The sequence below is a fragment of the Zingiber officinale genome, chromosome 9A (assembly GCF_018446385.1).
Source record: "Zingiber officinale cultivar Zhangliang chromosome 9A, Zo_v1.1, whole genome shotgun sequence".
In the NCBI taxonomy this organism is placed as follows: domain Eukaryota; kingdom Viridiplantae; phylum Streptophyta; class Magnoliopsida; order Zingiberales; family Zingiberaceae; genus Zingiber; species Zingiber officinale.
The window spans coordinates 102,446,122-102,466,827 of record NC_056002.1 but is presented as its reverse complement, the minus strand read 5'-3'; the positions used below and the strand labels follow the sequence as shown (position 1 = coordinate 102,466,827).

The 20,706-nt window shown below is 35.1% G+C and overlaps 1 protein-coding gene across 3 annotated transcripts; it reads right to left on the bottom strand.

Moving 5' to 3' along the window:
• Positions 1-4,640: 4,640 nt before the first annotated feature.
• LOC122020778 (phosphatidylinositol 4-kinase beta 1-like) lies at positions 4,641-20,406 on the bottom strand. Of its 3 annotated transcripts, XM_042578797.1 has the most exons (17): positions 20,267-20,406; positions 18,159-20,035; positions 17,034-17,225; positions 16,900-16,948; positions 14,957-15,089; positions 14,219-14,705; positions 13,823-13,903; positions 13,621-13,746; positions 12,558-12,627; positions 11,961-12,058; positions 11,762-11,866; positions 8,485-8,538; positions 8,227-8,370; positions 8,065-8,118; positions 7,916-7,990; positions 5,539-5,622; positions 4,641-5,455 (listed from the first exon to the last, which is right to left on the bottom strand). In XM_042578797.1, the coding sequence occupies exons 2-17, from the start codon at positions 19,935-19,937 to the stop codon at positions 5,354-5,356; spliced, it is 3,633 nt and encodes a 1,210-aa protein (XP_042434731.1). In that variant the 5' UTR covers positions 19,938-20,035; positions 20,267-20,406; the 3' UTR covers positions 4,641-5,353. The 3 variants fall into 3 exon arrangements, with proteins under 3 accessions (XP_042434731.1, XP_042434730.1, XP_042434732.1); XM_042578796.1 differs by lacking the exon at positions 20,267-20,406 and having other exon boundaries at positions 18,159-20,237; XM_042578798.1 differs by lacking the exon at positions 20,267-20,406 and having other exon boundaries at positions 13,621-13,743; positions 18,159-20,237.
• Positions 20,407-20,706: the final 300 nt, after the last annotated feature.

The window sequence follows — 20,706 nt, the reverse complement described above, 5'->3', positions numbered from 1 at the left end:
ATTTCGACCCTCCGAGTTCATGAATATACATATACCCCTCGATAGCTTGCAAACAAATTACTCTTGTGCTTCTTAAGGTCATAGAGAATTTTTTTTTTTTAATTTCTATTTTTCCAAGTGAGGCAAATCGAAAAAGTAGTTTGATATATGGAATAAAATGAAAAGTTTTATCAAATTAAATAAAAGAAGGTTATGATTGGAATTGAGTGGTGAAGGTGCAAGAGAGGCTTATCAAGGATCCTTGGAGCACTTTGGAGGATAGAGAGCAAAAGAAAAGAGTAGTGGAAGAACAAGGACCAAAACACTTGACATCCAATTTTCTTTTATATATAAAAAAATAAATCCAAATTAAATGGCATGGCTTCAAGTTAGGTATGGAAGATTCTTTGCAAGTGCATATGAATTAATGGATTCAATAATTACTACTCTTTGTTTTCTCCCCAAGAATGAGGAGCTCTATGTGGTGCAAATGACAATGCTAGTATTTCTATTTGATCTATTTTAATGAGGAATATGTTAGGTTTGAATAACTTTTTGAGGGGCTTGTCATTCATTGATCTCTTAGGAATTGATTCTTTGTTATTACTTTGTATCATTGTATATATTTATGTAAAATTATGATTTTTTATTCACAAATACAATAATATAAAAGTAATAAGTCACATGAGTCCGGTGAAGTAGGAAGACAAACATTAAGAGGTTAGGTCAAGTCAGGTTAGGTAGTAAGGCAAACACCTACATAAGTAAGTGGAGGTAGGCCGAGATCATATTTGAAGGCAAACATTTTTCTCTTTTGCGTCCTTTACTTACTATCTCTTTAACCCTTGAAGACCCATCCATCGCCCATCATGATTTGAGATTGATTGCCCCTCCATTGCCCATATATTGACCCTTAAAAACCTTAATTGGGTTAGAGATGTGAATGGAAAAAAGGGATGGAGAGAAAAAAGATTCTATTATGAATAAGATTTTAGTCCCCACATTAGGAGTTTTAAGACATATTGGTTGATTGATATTATTGCACATGCATATATAATGTGAATAAATACATGAAAAGAGACAACAATCTATATGCATTGAATGTTGGACCAGTCGAGGCAAGAGTCTAAGCTCATATATATAAGTCTGATTTAATTTGAATTTTGTATTTATCTCCCACAATGAAATCACTAACAACTTACCCACATGATAGTGCCTAATTGGGCTCAGCGTGGGTAGGATCGAACTTACCAACTAGGTGAGATGGATAATCTTTCCTTAATTTACAATTAATTTAGTGTCTCAATTAAAATGGCATTCTATAATTTTTTTTTCAAAAAAAAACAATAAAAGGAAGTTGAAAAGCACAAGAAATTAATGTACGATCATGACTACTAATTATTTTTGACTTGCTTAAGAAACTATTCATATGTGTGAGAAAAATAATAATAAAAAATAAGTATAAAAATTCTAAAATGCTTAATGAAAATCATATCATTTTTATTTTTATTTTATTTTTATTTTATTTTTATTTTATTTTTATTTTAAATGTGGAGCTTTCAATTCCTTTTTAATAGGAATTTAATTGAAGCTAAGCATCCATATCTCTAAATTATGTTAGAGAATCATTATCTTAAATTATTCTTTATCGAATTGTTTCAGCATCTAAACATAACACCCAACTAAAGAGATGCCAAATGCTTCTGTAGAGAAGACAAATCTATTGCTCTCGACAATTTATTCTTTCAAATTGATCATTTTAAAAGGTACTTCTCTAAATCCTTGACCTATTTTATATTAGTCAAATTTTCTTGATATATGTATATGTCTATACATATATAATGACAAGTTATTGAATAGTAAGGGAGATTATGTATATTAATTGTGTTTAGAGGACTAGTTTTGGATAATTTTGAGTAATTATTTTGATGAGAATAATATTTTGTGTTTCGTAAAGAGACATCAATTGTCGTAATCTAAAATACGCTTGAGAAGTAGAAGAAGGCCTCATCTTCTAGTTGCTTGGCTTTCATACCTGCCAAGAGTAAGAAACAAAAAAAGTGTTCGAAGATATTTGTTTAACTCGGGTCAAGATCCTTTACGGTTGGTTCACTTGGTGTGAGACGAGGGGAATAGAGAGGAAGAGGGATAGTGATGCCGAAATGTTACTCAGTACATGAATGATGGAACTTTGTGACTTTCCATCCAAATAAACTCAATTTGTGGATTAGCAATTTGTGGATGAGAAAGGAAGAGTTGTTGATGGAATCCAAGCAAGGAATTATTACTATTAGATTAGCAAGCGTATTATCCAATTTAGGCATATGCCTCTTCAAAAGCTATAGGCATATCAGGATAAGGATTCATAGATGTTATTGACATCTCGATGTTTGATTATGTCATTGAGAATATAGTTCTTGTTTTGATCATTTTTCAAGCAAAAGTTATAGCGGCAAAACAATTTGATTGGGAAGCAGATTTGTGACTTAAGAAACAGCACAAAAAGATGTTACAGTTTAAAGTATACAATTAGGGATTGTTGAGATCACTATATATCTTTAGTCATAGAATTAAGTCACATTTAATCTCGGTCATTCATAAATTGTAAGGGTGATTTATATTGCGATTTACAGATAAATTGTATGTATAATTTTATGTAATCAAGGTTAGGATGGACTTATTTTATCATCGTCAAATCTAAACATAATGAACAAAACTCACGCCATGGATTTACTACATAATCATGTTTATCGTGATACAAATATATCAACAAAAGGAGAAAGTCACTAATGGCTAAGTCGGGCAGTCGATCACTATGAGAAGTACTAGAAAAGAGTGATGTGAAAAAAGTTAAGAAGATGATCAGTTCTTGACTCCAAAAGGAGACTTGTGATTCACGAGTGGTTTAAGGAAAACTAAGGACCACAAAAGAGCGGTCATGTATGTCGTGTGTGTTCCGCGGTATCGGATGAGATTTAATCCTCGACTGTATGTAATCGTGCAAGGATCTCTTCGAGCCAAACTAGTTTGTCTTGTTTCACTAAGTGGAGGGTTGTAGCATCAACTTTTGCTCTTATCATGGAACTAACTGTTGCTGCAACTTCTTCAATTATTGTGTGCCCACTGAACAAATGTCTTCCCAAGATCAAGTCAACTGCAAGTCTTATAGTGTGCAGTATGGGTCCACCCAAGCTTTCGACTTTCCATGTGCTTCATTCTTCCTTTATTTATTTTACTCTTTTTTCCTTGCTAATTAGTTGCAGCTCTAATGGTAAAAAGAAAGGCAAAGAAGAGAAGAAATAGATTTGATTGTACAAGAGAATATGGTAAAATAAAACAAAAAGGAAAATGTAATTGAATTTAATTTTCAACAAAAATATAGAGTTTGTGGCATTCAATAATGGACGAAAATTTTAGAGATTTGAAATGTATTTCTGTTTATCTGATCGCGCACACGAAAGGATTATGCAATTCTATCTGAACTCTATATCTAAGCTAGTCGAGTTTGCATCTATCATGCCTTTAAATGCAAAACCATCTTGCTATGACAAATACAAAAGTTTGCTGTTTAATCAAACTTAGCCCGGACTTCAGTTGGAAAAGCTACCTAGTGGAGATCGAGCCGAGAGGAGAGTGGTTACGTTCAATCATCGGACTACTAATGATTCGGCTAAAATGTATGGTTATACCCAGGTCAATTACTCTAAATCGTATCGAGCTGAACTCAGCAGTACAGACTGTTCCTACTATGTTATAAGAAAACTGATGGATGTAAGGGGAAGTTTTGTCTACCTCCAAGATTAATCCATCAAAGCTCAAACATCTAAATTATCAATAAATAAATAAGGAAGCTACAGGTGGGATATGTCTGTCTAGTACCTCACATCCTACCACAAATGGGAAAAAAACCACACAGCACTTAGCAGCTTGCATCACCCAACAAAGGAGAGCTCTATCCTAAAGAAGTCAGCTCTTTTCAATATCTCCATGATGCATCTCTATAAAACATGTGAACATTTGAAAAGCTCCAACATCTAAAATTAATGTTGTTCTTCTCCAAACAAAGAAGTTTCAACAGAATTTCTGGAGCACCAGATAGCCACCATAATAACAAACTTTCTTAATTTTCAGGAATACAAATAAATCTGGAAGAATTGGAACAGAAAAGAAACAATTACTCCACCTTTGCTCGTCCATGTGGGAACATTACTTTTAGGTTCAAGCATGGATTTTCTTCAGTTCATGGGCGATGAGAATCGTGCTCCAAGCTTCAACCATGACCACTAAATTTAGAACAGTAGCAGAAAAAATAATATGCAAAAGTTGACTTCTTGCTTGAAAAGAAGACAGGAGAAAGGAACATTATGAGACCAGTGTTTACGTGGAACGACAATGCAGTGGTAATAGCTGAAGACAATGGCCAAATAGGACATGTTTTTTTCTTGAATATAGAACATATTGATCTGATCGCTCTTTATTAATAAACCAACTAAATGCACAAATGTTCCATTATGACTGAAAGCTGGTGCTTAAGAAAGAAATCAAGACAGATGAGCCATGCATCATGTATTAAATTAGATGGTGTGGTTGGGTATTTGTGTACGTGACTAACAGAAAAAGATGCACTGCAATATAAAAAAAAATGTGATGATTGATCATGATTTGAGAAAAGGAGGAAAAAAGCTTGACAACTTTACAGAAACAATCAGAAAAATTGAAATAGTATACAAACTAAAAGATGGCATCTTGTGCCAGCTACAGAAAGCGTGGTGTGTGCATCAAAATGTGAAGGTAGCAACCAACTGCAGACTGATCGAACGCAACTACAAACAGACAAATCATGACAATAATGCAGTGAAAGCACTGGTACAAATTGACAGCTCCATGTAGATCCATTGAAGAAAATCCATCTTGTATTTGATTAAACCTCAAGCTATCATCTTGCTCTCTCCACATCCAATAACTGCGATAAACTTGCTATCTCATGACCCTGTTAAGGTCTTCTGTACACTTACTAGGATCTAAAATTCCAATCTTCACTGTCTTTCAGTATCTACAACAAAGTGGAGATACGAATCATTGCGACTAAAACCAAACAGAATTACAAATGGCATTGGCCGTCCTAGATTTCCAGCTAAAATTGGCTACTGAACACAATTTTCCCACGACAACAACAGTGAAGACACTCTTCCGAGATGATCAAAATCTCTGATCAATTTGAAACTGTTGGATGAGTAATAGTAATTGGTCCACCAGGCAAAAAATCAAACATGCCAACCATACAGAATCTCTTTCTCTTCAGCATGTTTCCAAACTTCCACTGCAGGAGTTGATAAAGTAGGAAAGGGCATCAACTGTGATAAATGATAGCACCTCATAAGATTCCATTTAGTACTCGCTGGTAATAATCATATTGTCGTGTTCTCCAAGCATCTAAGCTGCTACTAATCAAGGAAAGCACCAAGGAGACACATTGCTGTTTAAACATATCACAGTTAAAATTCACCAATAACATGCTAAAACAAGAACATCAAGAGGGTAAAGTCTATGAAATTAGACCTCTTCTGTAAGGCTCAGATGAAACCTCTTCCTCAAATTTTGAATTGTTCGAATTCCTCCCCTAAAGCAAGGAAATCCAGAGTCCTACAGTACAAAAAACCAAGATTTAGGGATTGTAGTGGACTGGTGATGTTCTTCCAGTGAAAATTCAAGAACCATCTATCAAAACTCATTATCAACATTTAATCTGAGAAGTACACTATTACTAATACGAGCAATTCAAGGTGATTTGGTTCTTAATGTCAATGTTAGGAATTTACAATAGTTAATCCATTTCCTACAACATAACAATGTAAGTTTAATTCAATTTGCACCATAAAGGATTGTCTTGTCTGCTTCAAACTTTTATCTTGGATAGATTTATCAGATTCAGTAGATGATTACCAATATCCTTCTACCTGATACTTTAGAAGGTTCCAATATAGCCGGAAATAACCAAAATCTTTATTAGGTATTGAGGCTCGGAGCCTTTTTTTTTCCTTTTTGCAGATGTAGAAACATGTTCATTTAAAAATAGTACAAGCCTTACAGGTTGATATCCACCCAAGAGTTATTATGTTATTAGTCTTTGATGCAGCCAAAAAGCAATATTACACCAACATTTTGATCTCTGCAGACTAATGACTATAGCACAATAATCAGTTGTAAGAGTTTGTGTTGCTAAATGTTTGGCTTTGAAAAGAATTTCTTACTTGGCTTTAAAAGAATTTCTTTGAAGAATGCGTAGCTAAAAAGAATCTCTTTGAATAAATATTTAGTTATACTTGACTTTAAAAAAGAAACTCTCTAAAAAGATACTTAGTTTTATGAAAAAAAATACTTTGGCTTATCCAAAAAAAAAAAAAACTTTTTGAAGATTCTTAATTTTAAAAAAAAACTTAGGGTGCTCTTGGTTTGTGCGTTTTCCATTTTCATCTTTTGAAAAAATGCACGTTTCTGAAAAATGATGTTTGGTTTATATTTTCCATGTCTGTTTTCTAAAAAAATAGATAGCATTTTTTGAAAAAATAGAGAATGTCTAAAAGTCATTTTCTATTTTTTAGAAAATGTACGTTTTTCTAAAAAATGAAAATAGAAACACGCAAACCAACACACACCCTTAAGTTTTTGCAAAACTTTGCCTTTGTAAGGTGGATGTGCAAGGCTATGGACAACAAGAAACAGCACATGAAAACCACAAGAGCCTGGCCAAAAGAGATATGAAAAAGATGCAAAAACAGTTCACCTCTTCTCCTCGCTTACTCGCTAGCTGCTAGACGAACACGGCCTCCCTCACTTATTACAAAAATAGTCATTACTAGCAAAGAGGTCCAACATCAAATGAAGTGCAGGATCAGCTCTGATCCAGAACTAACAAAAACAATGACCTACTATTCACTCAAGAATGGTTATTTTTGCTGTTATGGATGTAGTATTATAAATCCATCCTTAGTAGGTATAAAATGCCTAATTCCTTTTTAATATACTTGGCATGTGAGGTCCATGATATCCTCTAATGAATGCAATCATCTACTTACATTCCTATCCACAACATAGGGCAACAAAGAGAAATGGGACTAGGACTGACTGATCCAATTGTCTGAAGGATCCTTCCTTGGCTATTCCAACTACAATTCAATATGGACTGGATCATAAAATCAATCTGATACTGATATCTCAATCTTGCCTGAACTCATAACTACAATCTAACAACCATAACACATGGACTAGTAAATGTGTTAAATTTAGTAAAAATTGAAAGTGCATAATTTTTTATGGAACTTTATGCTTGAATTGTTAAACGGTCAAGATTCATGCTACATGTAAAAATTAACCTATTTTTAAGAATTTAATCCATATATTTTAAGTAGATGACTAAGAACCAAAAAACCATAAATTGAAAAGCTTCTTAAACTTTTTTTTTTAATTTATGACACAGGAACAATTGACAGTTATTTGAGACAGTTTGAGGGAAACAACTGATCAAGAAACTCAACACTAGGCATTATAAGGTTGCCAAGCTCAGTTACCACAAATTCATGTTAATAGCAGTTGGAGAAGGAATAGATAAATCGCTATCAATAAAATTCCAACATGATAAAATGCCAATTCAAACATTAAGAACTTTTAGAATTAATCACGTCCTACTTTAGGATGTTTAAACTTATTTTACAAAACACTTATCTAATAGAACCACTCATGATTTCTTGAGAACTAAAAAAACAGAAAATATATATATTTTTTTTCATGGAGTAGAGGATAGGAGAACAGAAGTTTCAGAAAAAAATGCAGAAAATAAGGAGCAACAAAAAGAAGAATCACTTTAAAGTAAATTGATATTTATGTGAACAAAATAACAAATCAAGCTGTGATATATATCAGAACTAGGTCATATTACCTGCATCATCTCCACAAGAAGAATTATACGCTCTGCATGTTTACGGCAAGTGAGAAAACCTTGGATGCATAGCACCTGAGGAGGGCATGTAATGAATTAAAAACAACTACAGTTGTAAAGGCTACCAGAAAAGGAAAAAGGATTGCTACCTTAAAATAATCAAAGAACTCACTAGGAGTTCCTTCGGCGTCTGAGTCCATCACCTAGCATCAGATTATTATACAAAAATTTGATAAACCCATCCACCAAAGTATAATTTAACCACACACAAAAAAATGCTACGAGGACATAACTAAATCCTTTAATCTAACCTCAAGAAGTTCACGAGTTAATTTAAATGGTGCGCTCTCAAAATTGACACCACCAGGAGAGTTGGACAGCATGAAACCAAAATCAATGTGAATAATATGCCCTTCTTCATCCAGTAAGATATTACCATTGTGTCTGTCTTTCACCTAAACAATCATAGTCATAATAGTTTATCCAAATAACTTCAAACTTCTAACAGTTGAGTTAAAACCACAAGCATAAAACCAAAAGAACTTTACAAAGTTGAACTAAAAAAGTACCTGAAGCAAGAAGCATAAGATGGAATATCCTGCCATGCTCTCAACAAAATTTCTCTGTCAAAGAATCAAACAGGAGTAGCATATTAAGTATTATTTTCCAAAAAGAGAATCCAGTAATGAATTATACATTAAACTATGGGCAGAAATAACAGTGATATATATGCCCCACAAATAGAACAAAAAGGATTGTACATAAATCGTATAGCCAGATCTTTGTCCTCGAAGCTCTAGGAACCCTTTCCAGAGTGGTTAGAGAAGAAGATTAAGTTCATCTGAATTGCTTTTCATATGTTGATCCCTTTCGTCTTTGGTCAAAATGCTGGTAGATCAGTGAAGGTATTCCTAAGATCAAAACTAGACCCATGCCAACCATCCTCTTTTGGAGGTGAACTTACAAAATGCTCAGAGTTGAGAACAAGGCAAGTTAGAAGGCAAGATCCTCTATAAAAAAAAAAGTGAAAAGTCCTTTTCTTTATAGTCCGAGACGCACATTAGTGCCTGGTTGTTAGCATGTTAGCTGTGGTGCACGCATGGCATTACTTCATTAAGGTTCATGATGGGTCCACCAAGATTGTTGCCACGAATTAAGTCTTTTATCCTTTTTGATTCCTCTCTCTCCTTATCAAAAGACATGCATCATCTTCTTGTGCTCAAACACATTACAGGGAAAATTTACCAATGGAAGTGATCCCCCCTTCCATATTTTGTTTTACAAGAATGGTGTAAAACCGAATACAAGATCTTCACTTCCACTCTATACTTGATTACTATCTTCTCCATCTGCTCTCTTTCCTATGCAAACGAAAGTCACTTTTCCTTACCTCATTATTGCTAATGTTTAGGTCTACACTAGGTGAAAGCATTTGGTACATTTTTCTCCACTTACTTTCCTCTCAGACACAACTGAAGTGAACCACCAATATTTCCTCTACTCAACTAGCTGAGATCATTGGCTTGCGACCATGAGTGGCAGTATCCGTATTGGTATCCATATCAGAAATTCAGAAAAACGAAGTGTTGATTGTATCAAATCAGTGGGATAGAAATTGATATTAAAAAATTAATAAATATAGAAATAAAAACATAGAGAAAGAACAAAAACAATATTTACTAAATAAACAAAAAAATAGCACTTATTTAATTTAATTTTTAATTATTTTATTCTCATTAATTAATTTAAAATTTGATTGACATTAACCAAGCTAAGGAAATCCATTAATTTAATTCATTAATTAAAAATCTATTATTTAGTTTAATTAATAAATTTATATAAAGTGAACTAATTTTATTAATAAAAGTATTTAAATAGATAAATGTAAATAAAACTTAACTGGTCTAAATTAAATAATTTTAATTTTTAAAATTAAATATTATTTAAATTTAATAAAATTAAAAGTAATTAATATATTTAGAAATTATTTAATCCTCAAATTCATTAACAATAATTAAATATATAAATAATACATGGGACCATTAATTAATATAGTTATTAACTTACCTGTTATGAACTTCCAACTTCATCTGAATCCCATAGTATCGCCTCATGACTTTGTCCCAAGTCCCAAAATTTGAGCTCACAGATGAAGAAGACCTCATGATGATGTGTCTTTCTCCTCGAGAATTTCTGAGATGAGATCAATCTTCTATGCAAAGAGCACTGAACGTCACCACCTACTTCCTCTCAAATGCTTATTTGAAATATTATTGTATAAAATTAATTTTATTTATTTAATAATATTAATAAATATGCAAATAAATGTTGGAATAGAATTTGAAGGGCTAGAAGTAATATAATTTGTTAGTTAATAATAGAAATTGTTTTAAAATTTTAAAAATTAAATAAGATATTTAATAGGATAGGCCTCACTGCTTAGCTTTATATATATAGCCATTAGTCATACATATTTAAAATTGTGAATATAATGATTCAATTAATACAAATTATTAATAATAGAGTGTCCTGATTAATAATAAGACAATATGAAAAGTATTAATAAGATGGTACTGTATTAATTATACAATTAATAGTTATTAATATTGAAAAGCAGAAAAGGAATTATTATGTTTCCGTGAATTGCAAATGCCCTCTGTTGCAGCCTCTTTCGCAACTCATTGTAACCAAATTAAAAAGCCGGTGACCTCACTAATCCACTCTAACAACTTACATGAGCCCACCAGCATTGCCAATGTCACTCGAATCCACCACCAATCCGTCAAACAATGTCCCCTAAAACTTCAATAGTTTTGATTCTTCTCCAACAGATCAAGTATGTCTTTTCTCTTTAATATAAGTCAATTTATAGTCTTTCTTGCCTCTTCTTCCCCCTTCCTGAAACTGCAAAATCATTCCTTGCTTCACGTGTTAAATTCATCAGATTTGTTTGGTTTTTATCTGTGCCAACCAAGATAAAGCAGAATATCACCCGACTCGACTTATATGGATAGCATTGTTCTGACATCAACAATAAAGTGACTTTATGTCACTCTGCTCTATGCTGACCATTCAGTGGAACACAAAATTTTGTCTGTGCTACAACACATAATTTGAAATTTAATCCATGGTCACAATAAGGAGATCCAAAGAGACTAGTCTAAGTTCTAATGGCTATGATACAATTGGCATTTGTTTGAAGTTCGCTAGTGTCGATCTTCCATCTTGTTTGAAGTGTTTTAGCTTAGGTGGAGGTGCCTCTCTAACTACTTGTAATTGTAGCTAGGTTGAATCAAAACAACGTCAGTCATCCTCTGCCATAAGGTAGGCTTGCCAAATGCTCAAAACTTGGAATGGGTAAAAGGTGAACACATCTAGAAAAGACAAAAAAATTTCCTCCACAATAGTTATCCACATAGCACAATGTAACTGGCTTTGATTGTTGCCCTCAATATTAAACCTTTTATCATTTTTATTTCCTTCTTTTCAAAGTCATATGCCATTGTTTTATATGCAAGTAGATTACAAGGTAACTTTGCCGGGAAATGTAAAGAAACCTAACATTTGAGTTAGGAATTTCAAAACACAAATTATAAAAGATGGGATTCCATTATTTGGAAATCAAAACTGAAGTTGTAGCATTGTAGCCCTAAGACTTCTCCAATAGATAATAAAAAAAGTTCAAAATGAATAATGGCATAATAAAAATTTGTCATGAGTCTTGAGAAAAAATGTGGTCTATAACATGCTTTGGCTTACGTGATTGTTGATATAACGATTTTAAGAATGTTATATTATTCCAATCTCGATAATGAACCAAGCAAATAACCGAGACACACTAATTACCTGGGCTAGCTTGAAATTTGGCGAATTTTCTTCATATTTGGCTATGAAAAAATCACGCAAACTTGAGATATTTGGGAATCTACTTTTTATTGAATGAATTGAGGCCTGTAAAAGGGGGATTCAATATTATAAATAAAAATTAATGCATATGAAAGGAACAAAGGAGCAATAATAAATGGTAAATAAGAAGGAGAACCACCGTATCTGGGATTGTCTCAATTAATGCTGTATAAGAAGATGTAACAAGAACCTCATAAGGTCTTAACCACAGTGGGAGGCCTGCTTCTTGATATATGTCTGACATAATAAAAACAAGGACATTCTAGTTCAGGATCAAAAATCTTATAAAAAGGAAATACAATATGAAAAAAAAAAAATGCTGCAATCATCTCCTTAGCAAAGCCATCCTTGGACAAAACTTATTTGGTACACAGAATGATTTGTTTAAATTCTTACCTAATAATGCAATCAATCCATAATAATAAAACAGGTATCATCAAAGAAAGTACATGACCACAAGCTCATCATCACGAAAAAAAAAGATTACACGGTTCCTTAAGCAATCAGTAATAAATCAAATAAAGTAAACAAAGAACAATATGTTTCTTATTTATTGATGAGAATCTTACTTAGTAAAGCCTAACCATAGGTTAATAATGACTGTGTATAAATGCACAATCTTAAAGAAAATAACATAACAATTGAAAATTAAAAAAGGTGAAAAAACCACCAGAAACTTTTGTGCTGAATGTAAGAGTAACCAATGGTGAAAAAAAAACTAAGCATTTTTAATTACCATATAAATGTGAAACTAGCTGTACAGCTAAGTGCTCTTGTCTGCAATCATCTCCGCTCTTCACAATTATCTGTTTTGTTGAAGTGATAAATTAGGTATGAGTGGTGAACATCTAATGTCTTGTAAAACATCAACTTTTCCAAAAATAAATATATCAAAGGTAATAATTGACACTATTCAACCCGTCGTCAAATCTTCACATTGCAAAATTCATCATCGATTTGAACCTAGTGGTTTTTAAGCAAACTATCAAATATTCATATAGTATATCAGCCACTCAAAGCAAGGTAAAACGGAAACAATAGACCCTTCCTCGGAACCCCACATTAGCGGGAGCTTCGTGCACCAGACTGCCCTTTTATATCAGCCACTCAAAGGGCAATATAGTATGTTGAGACAATTTGGCTAAAATCAAGAATCTATAGGTTACCAACTTAATCTTTTGGAAGTAAAGCTTAATTAACCTTAACATACTTGCAATCCAGGTACTGAATTCAAGTGTTTGTCACGGTCTAAATTATTCAATAAGGTATTAAGTGTCCACTTGGAGCGTAGTATCCAACTCAGTTACAAGGGGAGTAGATAAAGAGTCCAAACTATTAGATAGACATTAGTTTAAGGTTCATCCCAATTATTAGTTTTGAATTAATACTTGCTTAATGGCCCATGATGCACCTGTTCATACAAAGGATTGCAAAAAAAATTGTGGTACATAGAAACCAAACATGTGAACTAAAAATTGAAGTAATAGAAAAAGCTGCAAGCATATCAGTGTCACTTCATATTAACATAGACAAAAGATCGAATTTGTTAACAAACCATTGAAATAGAGGTTGAGTCAGTCAATATTGTTAAGCCGTAAAGATGTAATCCACCAAAAAAGAATGCAAAAAAATGCCTCTTTGAGCATTAAAAAAAACACAATTGTAATAAACTTGATTCACTATAACAGAGGTAAAACAATGGCCCTTCGAAGTCAAATTTTGCCTGTAAGCTCCATTGTAAAACCTGCATTAGAGCTGGTGATCAGATGAAAAAAAATGAAAAAAGAGGGGATATTCACCGATCGCAAGTCCCAACCCGGTAACATCCCAAATGCTGATGACCTTCGGATTCTCTCTTTCTTCACCTCCCAAAGTTCACCAGACAACGCATCACTAGGTTTTGGAGTGCCACCATTCACCAACTGCTGTGAAAACAGATACAGACTTCATTAAGATGATCAGCATGTAAAAACTGAAATAACACAACGAAAATGTAATTACCTTTGGTTCTAAATCCCGGGGATCCTGAGCAATTCCCTTCACAGGAAGTCCAAGGGGAGCCTGTCCCTTAGCTGCTGCAGCCTACCAAGGATGGAATGTAAATATATCATTAAGTTCTCAAGCTTGAAATTTGATATGGTGACTACTGATAACCCAGTAGAACCACAAGCTCACAAGGATAGTTATGAGTAATGATGCACTATTTATTCCTTAATAAAGTGGAAATAGCATAGCTAATAAAGGGCATGGAACAAAACTAAGTCATGACAATATCAAATATCATGAAAATTAATTGTTTGCCACAAATAGGCCCATAAAATAGTTGGCCTATATTTCTGATCAGCAATAAACAGCCAAAACTACTCCTATAGCAATATGTTTCACTTACAGGCCCACCTTTACTTCCTCAATAGCAATTGTGCTTGGCACTCGACGATGGTCTTTTGAAGTTGATGGCACTTGATCATCTACATCATCCATGTTAACCCCAGGGACTGCAGAAAGATTGATAGTAATCCACTCTAGGTTTTTATTGGTGACAGACACTGACTTATCAGCTATATCTTCCATGCTTTCTGTATCTTGTTGAATCTTCCTTCCCGAGCCAATTTCTTGATTAGGTTTTAAGTGGTCTACCAACTTTTTCTCCACAGATAAACTTACATGGACATATTTCACCTTTGCTTCCCATAATCGAGTCATTGCTTGGTCAATTGCCTGAGAAGTTGACTTTAACATCCCATCACCATTATAATTATAGGTATCACTCTGACTCCACAAAGGATATGCCCATGGTGGAGGTTTTGGCAATTGTGCATCACCGTTGGCTAAGGGAATCCCTCCTCTTGAGAGCTTTTGAGCATCAGAAGTTGCCTTTGTACGACTATGGAAAAAAAAGAGAGAAAACAATGTTTATCATAACTGTGATGAATGCAAAAACATGACCTATACTCTCCTATCTGTCATTTAGCAATTACCCATACAAATGTATATCTGAAAAGAGTGAGTACAACAATCAAGTCATCAACTAAACTTCTGAATGAAAAGACACTGAAATCTAGCTTTAACTATCACACATGACAATGAATGCAAACCATTTCAAATTTGATCATTAAAACTCAAAGGTTCATTTACCTGGGTGTTTCACATTTCAAGACTTCAACACATATTAGGTAAGGAGCCTTCTCCCTGGAATTTAGGAGAACAGCTTCGTCTTCAGGTATATTAACCACCCGGAACATTCCCTTTCCCATGGGAAAGCACACGCCTAAGAAAAAAGTTCAGACCCTTAAGAGTTGAATCAAGAAAATAGCATAGACCAGAGTGCATTAGTGGTAACCAAATAATCCATCTAAAAAATATATGAGCACAGTGGTAAAAGATTGTGCGATCAAGTCAATTATTGCGCTTGTGTGTGAATATTCAGTTTATACAAGAGTTCCTTTACACCGGTTCACCATGAAACAAACTATCTATATATATAGAGAGAGAGAAAAAAAAAAATTTTTGAACACTCGTGAGCAGCACTCGTTAACATTCATTGATAAAGCTCCTAAATAGTTACAAAGACTTGTTTAAAAGCATGTGTAAACTCGTTAGCATTCATTAATAAAGCTCATAAATAGTTACAAAGACTTGTTTAAAAGCATGTCTAACACTCATTTTTGGTCTCTCTCTCTCTCTCACACACACACAGATATATATAACAATTGTATATTATATATTTATGATTGTATTTTTGACATTTCTAGATGTCTAATAAATTTTTTAATAAACACAGTGTTCTAAAAATTGGCCTAGGCGGCCGCCTAGGCGTTAGGGCCAGCCAGCCACACCGAAAACATGTTAGTCGGCCAGCCTAGGCGGCCTTGACGCCTAGGTGGGATTAGGCAACCCTTGGTGCCAACTAAACGGACGAATTGGCTAGGCACGGCAGAAATAGTGCAAGGTTTTCATGATTATTTTTAGTTTAGGCTTTTAAATTTAAAGCCCAATTAAAAAAACAGAAATATAACTTTTTATTTTGTATTGGGCTTAAGTTTTGTAAGCCCTAAACTTTTGTCCAACAAGAAATTTGTTGGGTTGCCCTAGCGATTAGCACCAAACTTCATCGTCATCGTACTAAGTAACCAGAGCTGGAGAAATTAGAGCAAATGAAAAAGCCCACATTTCTAAGAAATCAAAGAGTTAAAAGGCTGGAGAAATTGAATTGAAGAAAAATTTATTGTCTAATATTTCCTCAATTGAGCGACTTGGAAGTGATTAAATTGAAGATTGGCCAAAGGCTCAGCCTTTGGAAACGTCATTTCATCATACAACCCCGAAGAAGCTAGAGTGAGAAAACTTCACAAGGATGATTTTGCATCCGAAGAAGAAGGGGAGGATCACAATGATGATATTGAGTTTGTGTTCAATGAAGAATAAGTTGTTAAAAATTATGGAGTAGAATAAATTTGTGATATTTTATTAGTTGTGTAATTTTAAACTCATTTTAAATTTGATATTATTGTGTTGGACTTATAAATGTGATTTATTATGTAATTTATATTGATACCGTGGAATCCGCCTAGCGGCGCCTAGTCCCCGCCTAAGCGGCCTAGGCGCTAGGCGCTGATTTGGCGGCCAACTAGCGCCTAGAGAATTTTAGAACCTTGAATAAACATGGTTAAACACGACTTTGAATTTGGTTCATATCGAGCAAAGCCCAAACTTGTTGGTTTTTTCTAATAACCAAACTTAAACACAAGCAAACTCGGATCCAATAGGCTCATTGTAGCTCTCAATTAATCAGCAAGTTCTCGATTAATCAGCAAGTTCTAGCACTGACAACAATCACTGAATAAGAGTGTTAAACCATGAAGTAAGAATTGTTTAAACACCAGCTTTTAGATCAAGGATATTTTTGGCAAATAGCAGTAACAATAGTATCCGAGGTGAATAACAACTTCGTATACAGGCTAAAAGCTCAAAATTGAGTCATAATTTGATACAGACTCAAAAATAGTCTATGAAATGTAGAGATGATGATATCTTTCATTTCATAAAAAGGTCAGGAGAAAAGATATTAAGTGATTTACCTCCATTTTTTTGGGCCTCAGCAACATGTGAGTTGATCTCAGTAAGAGACTGAGAACAAATAAAAAAACATTGCTCAGGAGATAGAATCTCAAAAATGTTGTGGCACAAAATATGAAAGGCAAAATAATCTAACCTCTCGAAGAGCAATTTTTCGATCTTCATTAGGATATATATCAATTAGTCCATAAGATGTATCACATAATGACTGAACAAACTCCAGTGAAGCATGATAAGAACCTTTCCGACTTTCTGATATCACATTATTAGGTAAAGGTGGTTTTCTATGCCCCTTTTCATTATGCTGTCTTGGAGAACCAGGGCATTTCTGCAATAAATAAATATGACTAGTAAACAAGCTGCAAGCTAGCCTAACAAAAAGTAACGTGATACAAAATCACCTAAGGCATCAATTGAGAGCATAGATATAAAAGTTGCTTAGCGATACAAATATAACAATTTGCACAAGTGTGTATAAATAAATCAGAAATTTCTAACAAATTATTTATTAGTTGATCATTCTTCATGTAGTGCCAATTTATGAACTAACCTAATACAGAGGATTGAGAGAGGAAAAAATCAAATGTAGAAAACAAGGAAAAGTGAAATTAACGTTTCCTGTTTACTATATCCTTAAAAGAAAAAAAAAAAAAGAAATCTTCTATAGCTGCTTCTGGTGTACAATTTAAAATATACGATTTTTTGGATAAAGGCTTCTTTAGAAAATAAAAACAATGCTTCTGAAAAGGCACAAATATACTTGGTAACAATATACTTGATCAAAAATTATCAAGACCTCCTACTATTAGACATATAGACCAAGCTTAAGTCAGTGGTACCTACCTAAAAATATCTGCTCATTTGGTATTTCTGCTTTCACTGTCTAAGAAAATAAAATGTGAACTGAAATGTATGATATGCCAAAAAAAACTATAAATTGATATAGAATGATCATAAAAGGTCACACACAGTAACTTATGAACAGTTTTTGCCTTTTGATGAGACAAGGCTTTGGGTTTTGATCATATTTTTATAAATTGCGATAGTCAGGTAAGTATATTAGCACTTTTAAAATCCTCAAAATTTTAGTTGAATAGCCAGTTGTTATATGCAATAAGTGTCGCTCGAGCTAGTAAAGTTTAGCAAGTTTACTGAGAAAGGAAACCAACTTTGGTATGAAATCAAATAGTTCAACTTCATGAAAGGCAAATAACTTGTTAAACAGTATAAAAATTAGTGAAAAAATTAACCCAACAATTACCTCCTTCTGGATCTTCGAACTGAGTAACTCAGAATCTTCTATAGAACGTTCTCGGTCCCTGAACAACCGCCGGAAGAAACTTTCTGTTCCAGGACTGTTCTCAAAAGAACCATTATCACTGGTATTTGAAACCTTTGTTTCATCAGGATGGATCCGGAACAACCGACGAAATGACAAAATCTCAGAGGTCTCTCGTTCTTCCAATGTCTCGCTATCCTTGTTTTCTTCCTCATTTCGGTCATGGCCATCAACTTTCTTGTCATCATGCTTCTCCTTGAAAAACCTGCGAAAGAAACCCTCCTTTTCTCTTTCCTCCACACTTGTACTGACTTTGTCATCGCCATGATTATCATGCCCAACAACCCTTTTTTCTTCACTCTTGTCCTTGAAAAGTCTACGAAAGATACTATCATCCTCAATGCTTTTCTTGGAGTTCTCTTCCTCTTCATTCCTATTAGGCCATCCTTCTTTCTTTTCTTCACTCTTTTCTTTGAAAAGCCTACGGAAGAAACTATCTTTATCATCCTTCTCCAAACTCCTATGGACCTTCTCCTTCTGCCCGTCTCCAGCATGCCCACTGTCCTCATCATTCTTATCCTTAAGAATCTTAAGGAAAAAATTCTCCTTCTCCTCTTCCTGAACAATCTCATTATGTTTCTCTTTGTCCAAACTCCTCTCAGGCCCACTATCTTTCTTCTCTTCATGTTTTTCTTTGAAAAGTCTACGAAAAAAATTCTCCTTCTCATCAACCTCAATATTCTCACTAACCTTGTCTTCCTCTTTATTCTTAGTAATTCCACCATCTTTATTCTCCTCATTCTTGTCTTTAAAAATCCTACGCATAAAACCCTCCTTCTCGTCATCCTCCCCCAGCTTCTCGTCTTTATCACGAAATAATCTCTTCAAAAAACCCTCTGAGCTAGAGGTCAGCTCCCCATCATCATCCTTGCTATCTCTAAGAAGCCTTCTAAAGAATCCATCTTTGTCCGTGTCTTCCTCTTTGTCTTTGCTAAGAAGCCTTTTCAAAAACCCTTCTTTTTCCGGCTCCTCATCCTTCTCTATAGACTTTCTAAAGAACAATGCATCCCGTACTTTTGGCCCCGGAATGAGCTTTTTTAACAGCTTGTTTTCGTCTGAAGTACCATCACTACTGCTGTTGACTCGGCCGCTCTCATCAAACAAGTGATTGGAACCCAACGTCGGTGATGACGCCAATGACAATAGCTTCTGCTTAGATGATAATATACGATTGAGTACAGGGTTGTTCCTGGGGCTAGATGGAATGGTAGGAGGGGGCGGTGGAGGTAGAACCAAAGGCGGCCACTCACCCATCAAAGTGGCGGCAATCTGACATTTCTCCTGGATCCTGCTGATCCCCTCGTTGTCTTCAGAGTCCTCTAGCTCCGCCATGAGGAACCAGTGCACCTTAAGGGCGATCCAGAGGGACTTGGAGCACGTATCAATGACGAACCTGTCAAGCGACGGGCTCGGCTTGTGGACGAGCATGTAGCAGATCTGGAAAAGGTAGCTCTCGATTCCCGTAAGAGGGAGAGTATACATCCTGTTACAAAGGTAGTCTCGGACGCCGTCATGGTCGTGCTTGTACAGATAGCTCACCGCGATCCACTCGCAGAAGAAAGCCGAATCGAAGAACCGGATCAGCCACCCGTTCTCCCCGCCGGCAACGCCGCTACCCTGTCCGGCGACGGGGCCCGTGCGGGTGATCTCCCTCGGAGACTGATCAAGGCCAAAACTCCTCAATCCCAGAAGCCGCACCATCTTCAATCCACCATCGGATTCCGAACCCTAGCAGCGATCCCAATCAGGTCAAAGGTTCAAAAACCTAGACGCTCGCCCGATCCAAACGGCGGAGAAACCTAGAAACCGAAATTTCCAAATAAACGATCAGAATTCAGCAGGAAATCGATCGCGATAGCCGGAGAAATGGGGCACGAAATCCAGAAACGCCAACAATCATCCAAATAATAATAATAATTGAATCATCGACAGCGAAGCAAGCGAAATTCAAATTCGAGGATTCAAAAGATCGGCCCTCTTTCTGGATTTTGATTCGCCTCATTATTTTATACCCTAATAATCATATCTACCTTTTCCTCCAGTGGCGTCGTCGGCGAGCGGAAGAGGCGCAGGCGTGGCTACTGGCCGATCTTCAGCTAGATCAGACCAAGAGGCCTCCTTGCACTTCCCCTCGCTTCATCACACGTGGACGCGGTTCCCTGTCCCGATCCTCTTCTCTATTGGCTAACGGCCGCCAATTGTATAAGACTACCCTGCAGTGGATCTGAAACCGACCGAAATTCCAGCCGCCAATGCAATGCCGGTTTGATGGAGCATCTTAAAATGGTACTAGATTCTGATCCTGGCCGTTGATGGGCGGTGGCCAAAAGAGTGGAAAAACATTTTCCTTACAAGGAAACACATGGTGGGGTTTTTTCTCCCCATTGTACTGCCCGATGAATTTGAAGCCAAGTGGTATTCCATTTTGGTATCACCCAAGGAAAAAAAACACAAATGGTCCTCTTCCCTT

Coding starts and splice junctions, on each gene's coding strand:
- LOC122020778 (XM_042578797.1), bottom strand. CDS start 19,937: ATGGTGCGGCTTCTGGGATTGAGGAGTTTTGGCCTTGATCAGTCTCCG. Junction 8,371..8,484: donor TCTTATGCTTCTTGCTTCAG/GTACTTTTTTAG, acceptor ATGATTGTTTAG/GTGAAAGACAGACACAATGG. Junction 8,119..8,226: donor TAACTCGTGAACTTCTTGAG/GTTAGATTAAAG, acceptor ATCTGATGCTAG/GTGATGGACTCAGACGCCGA.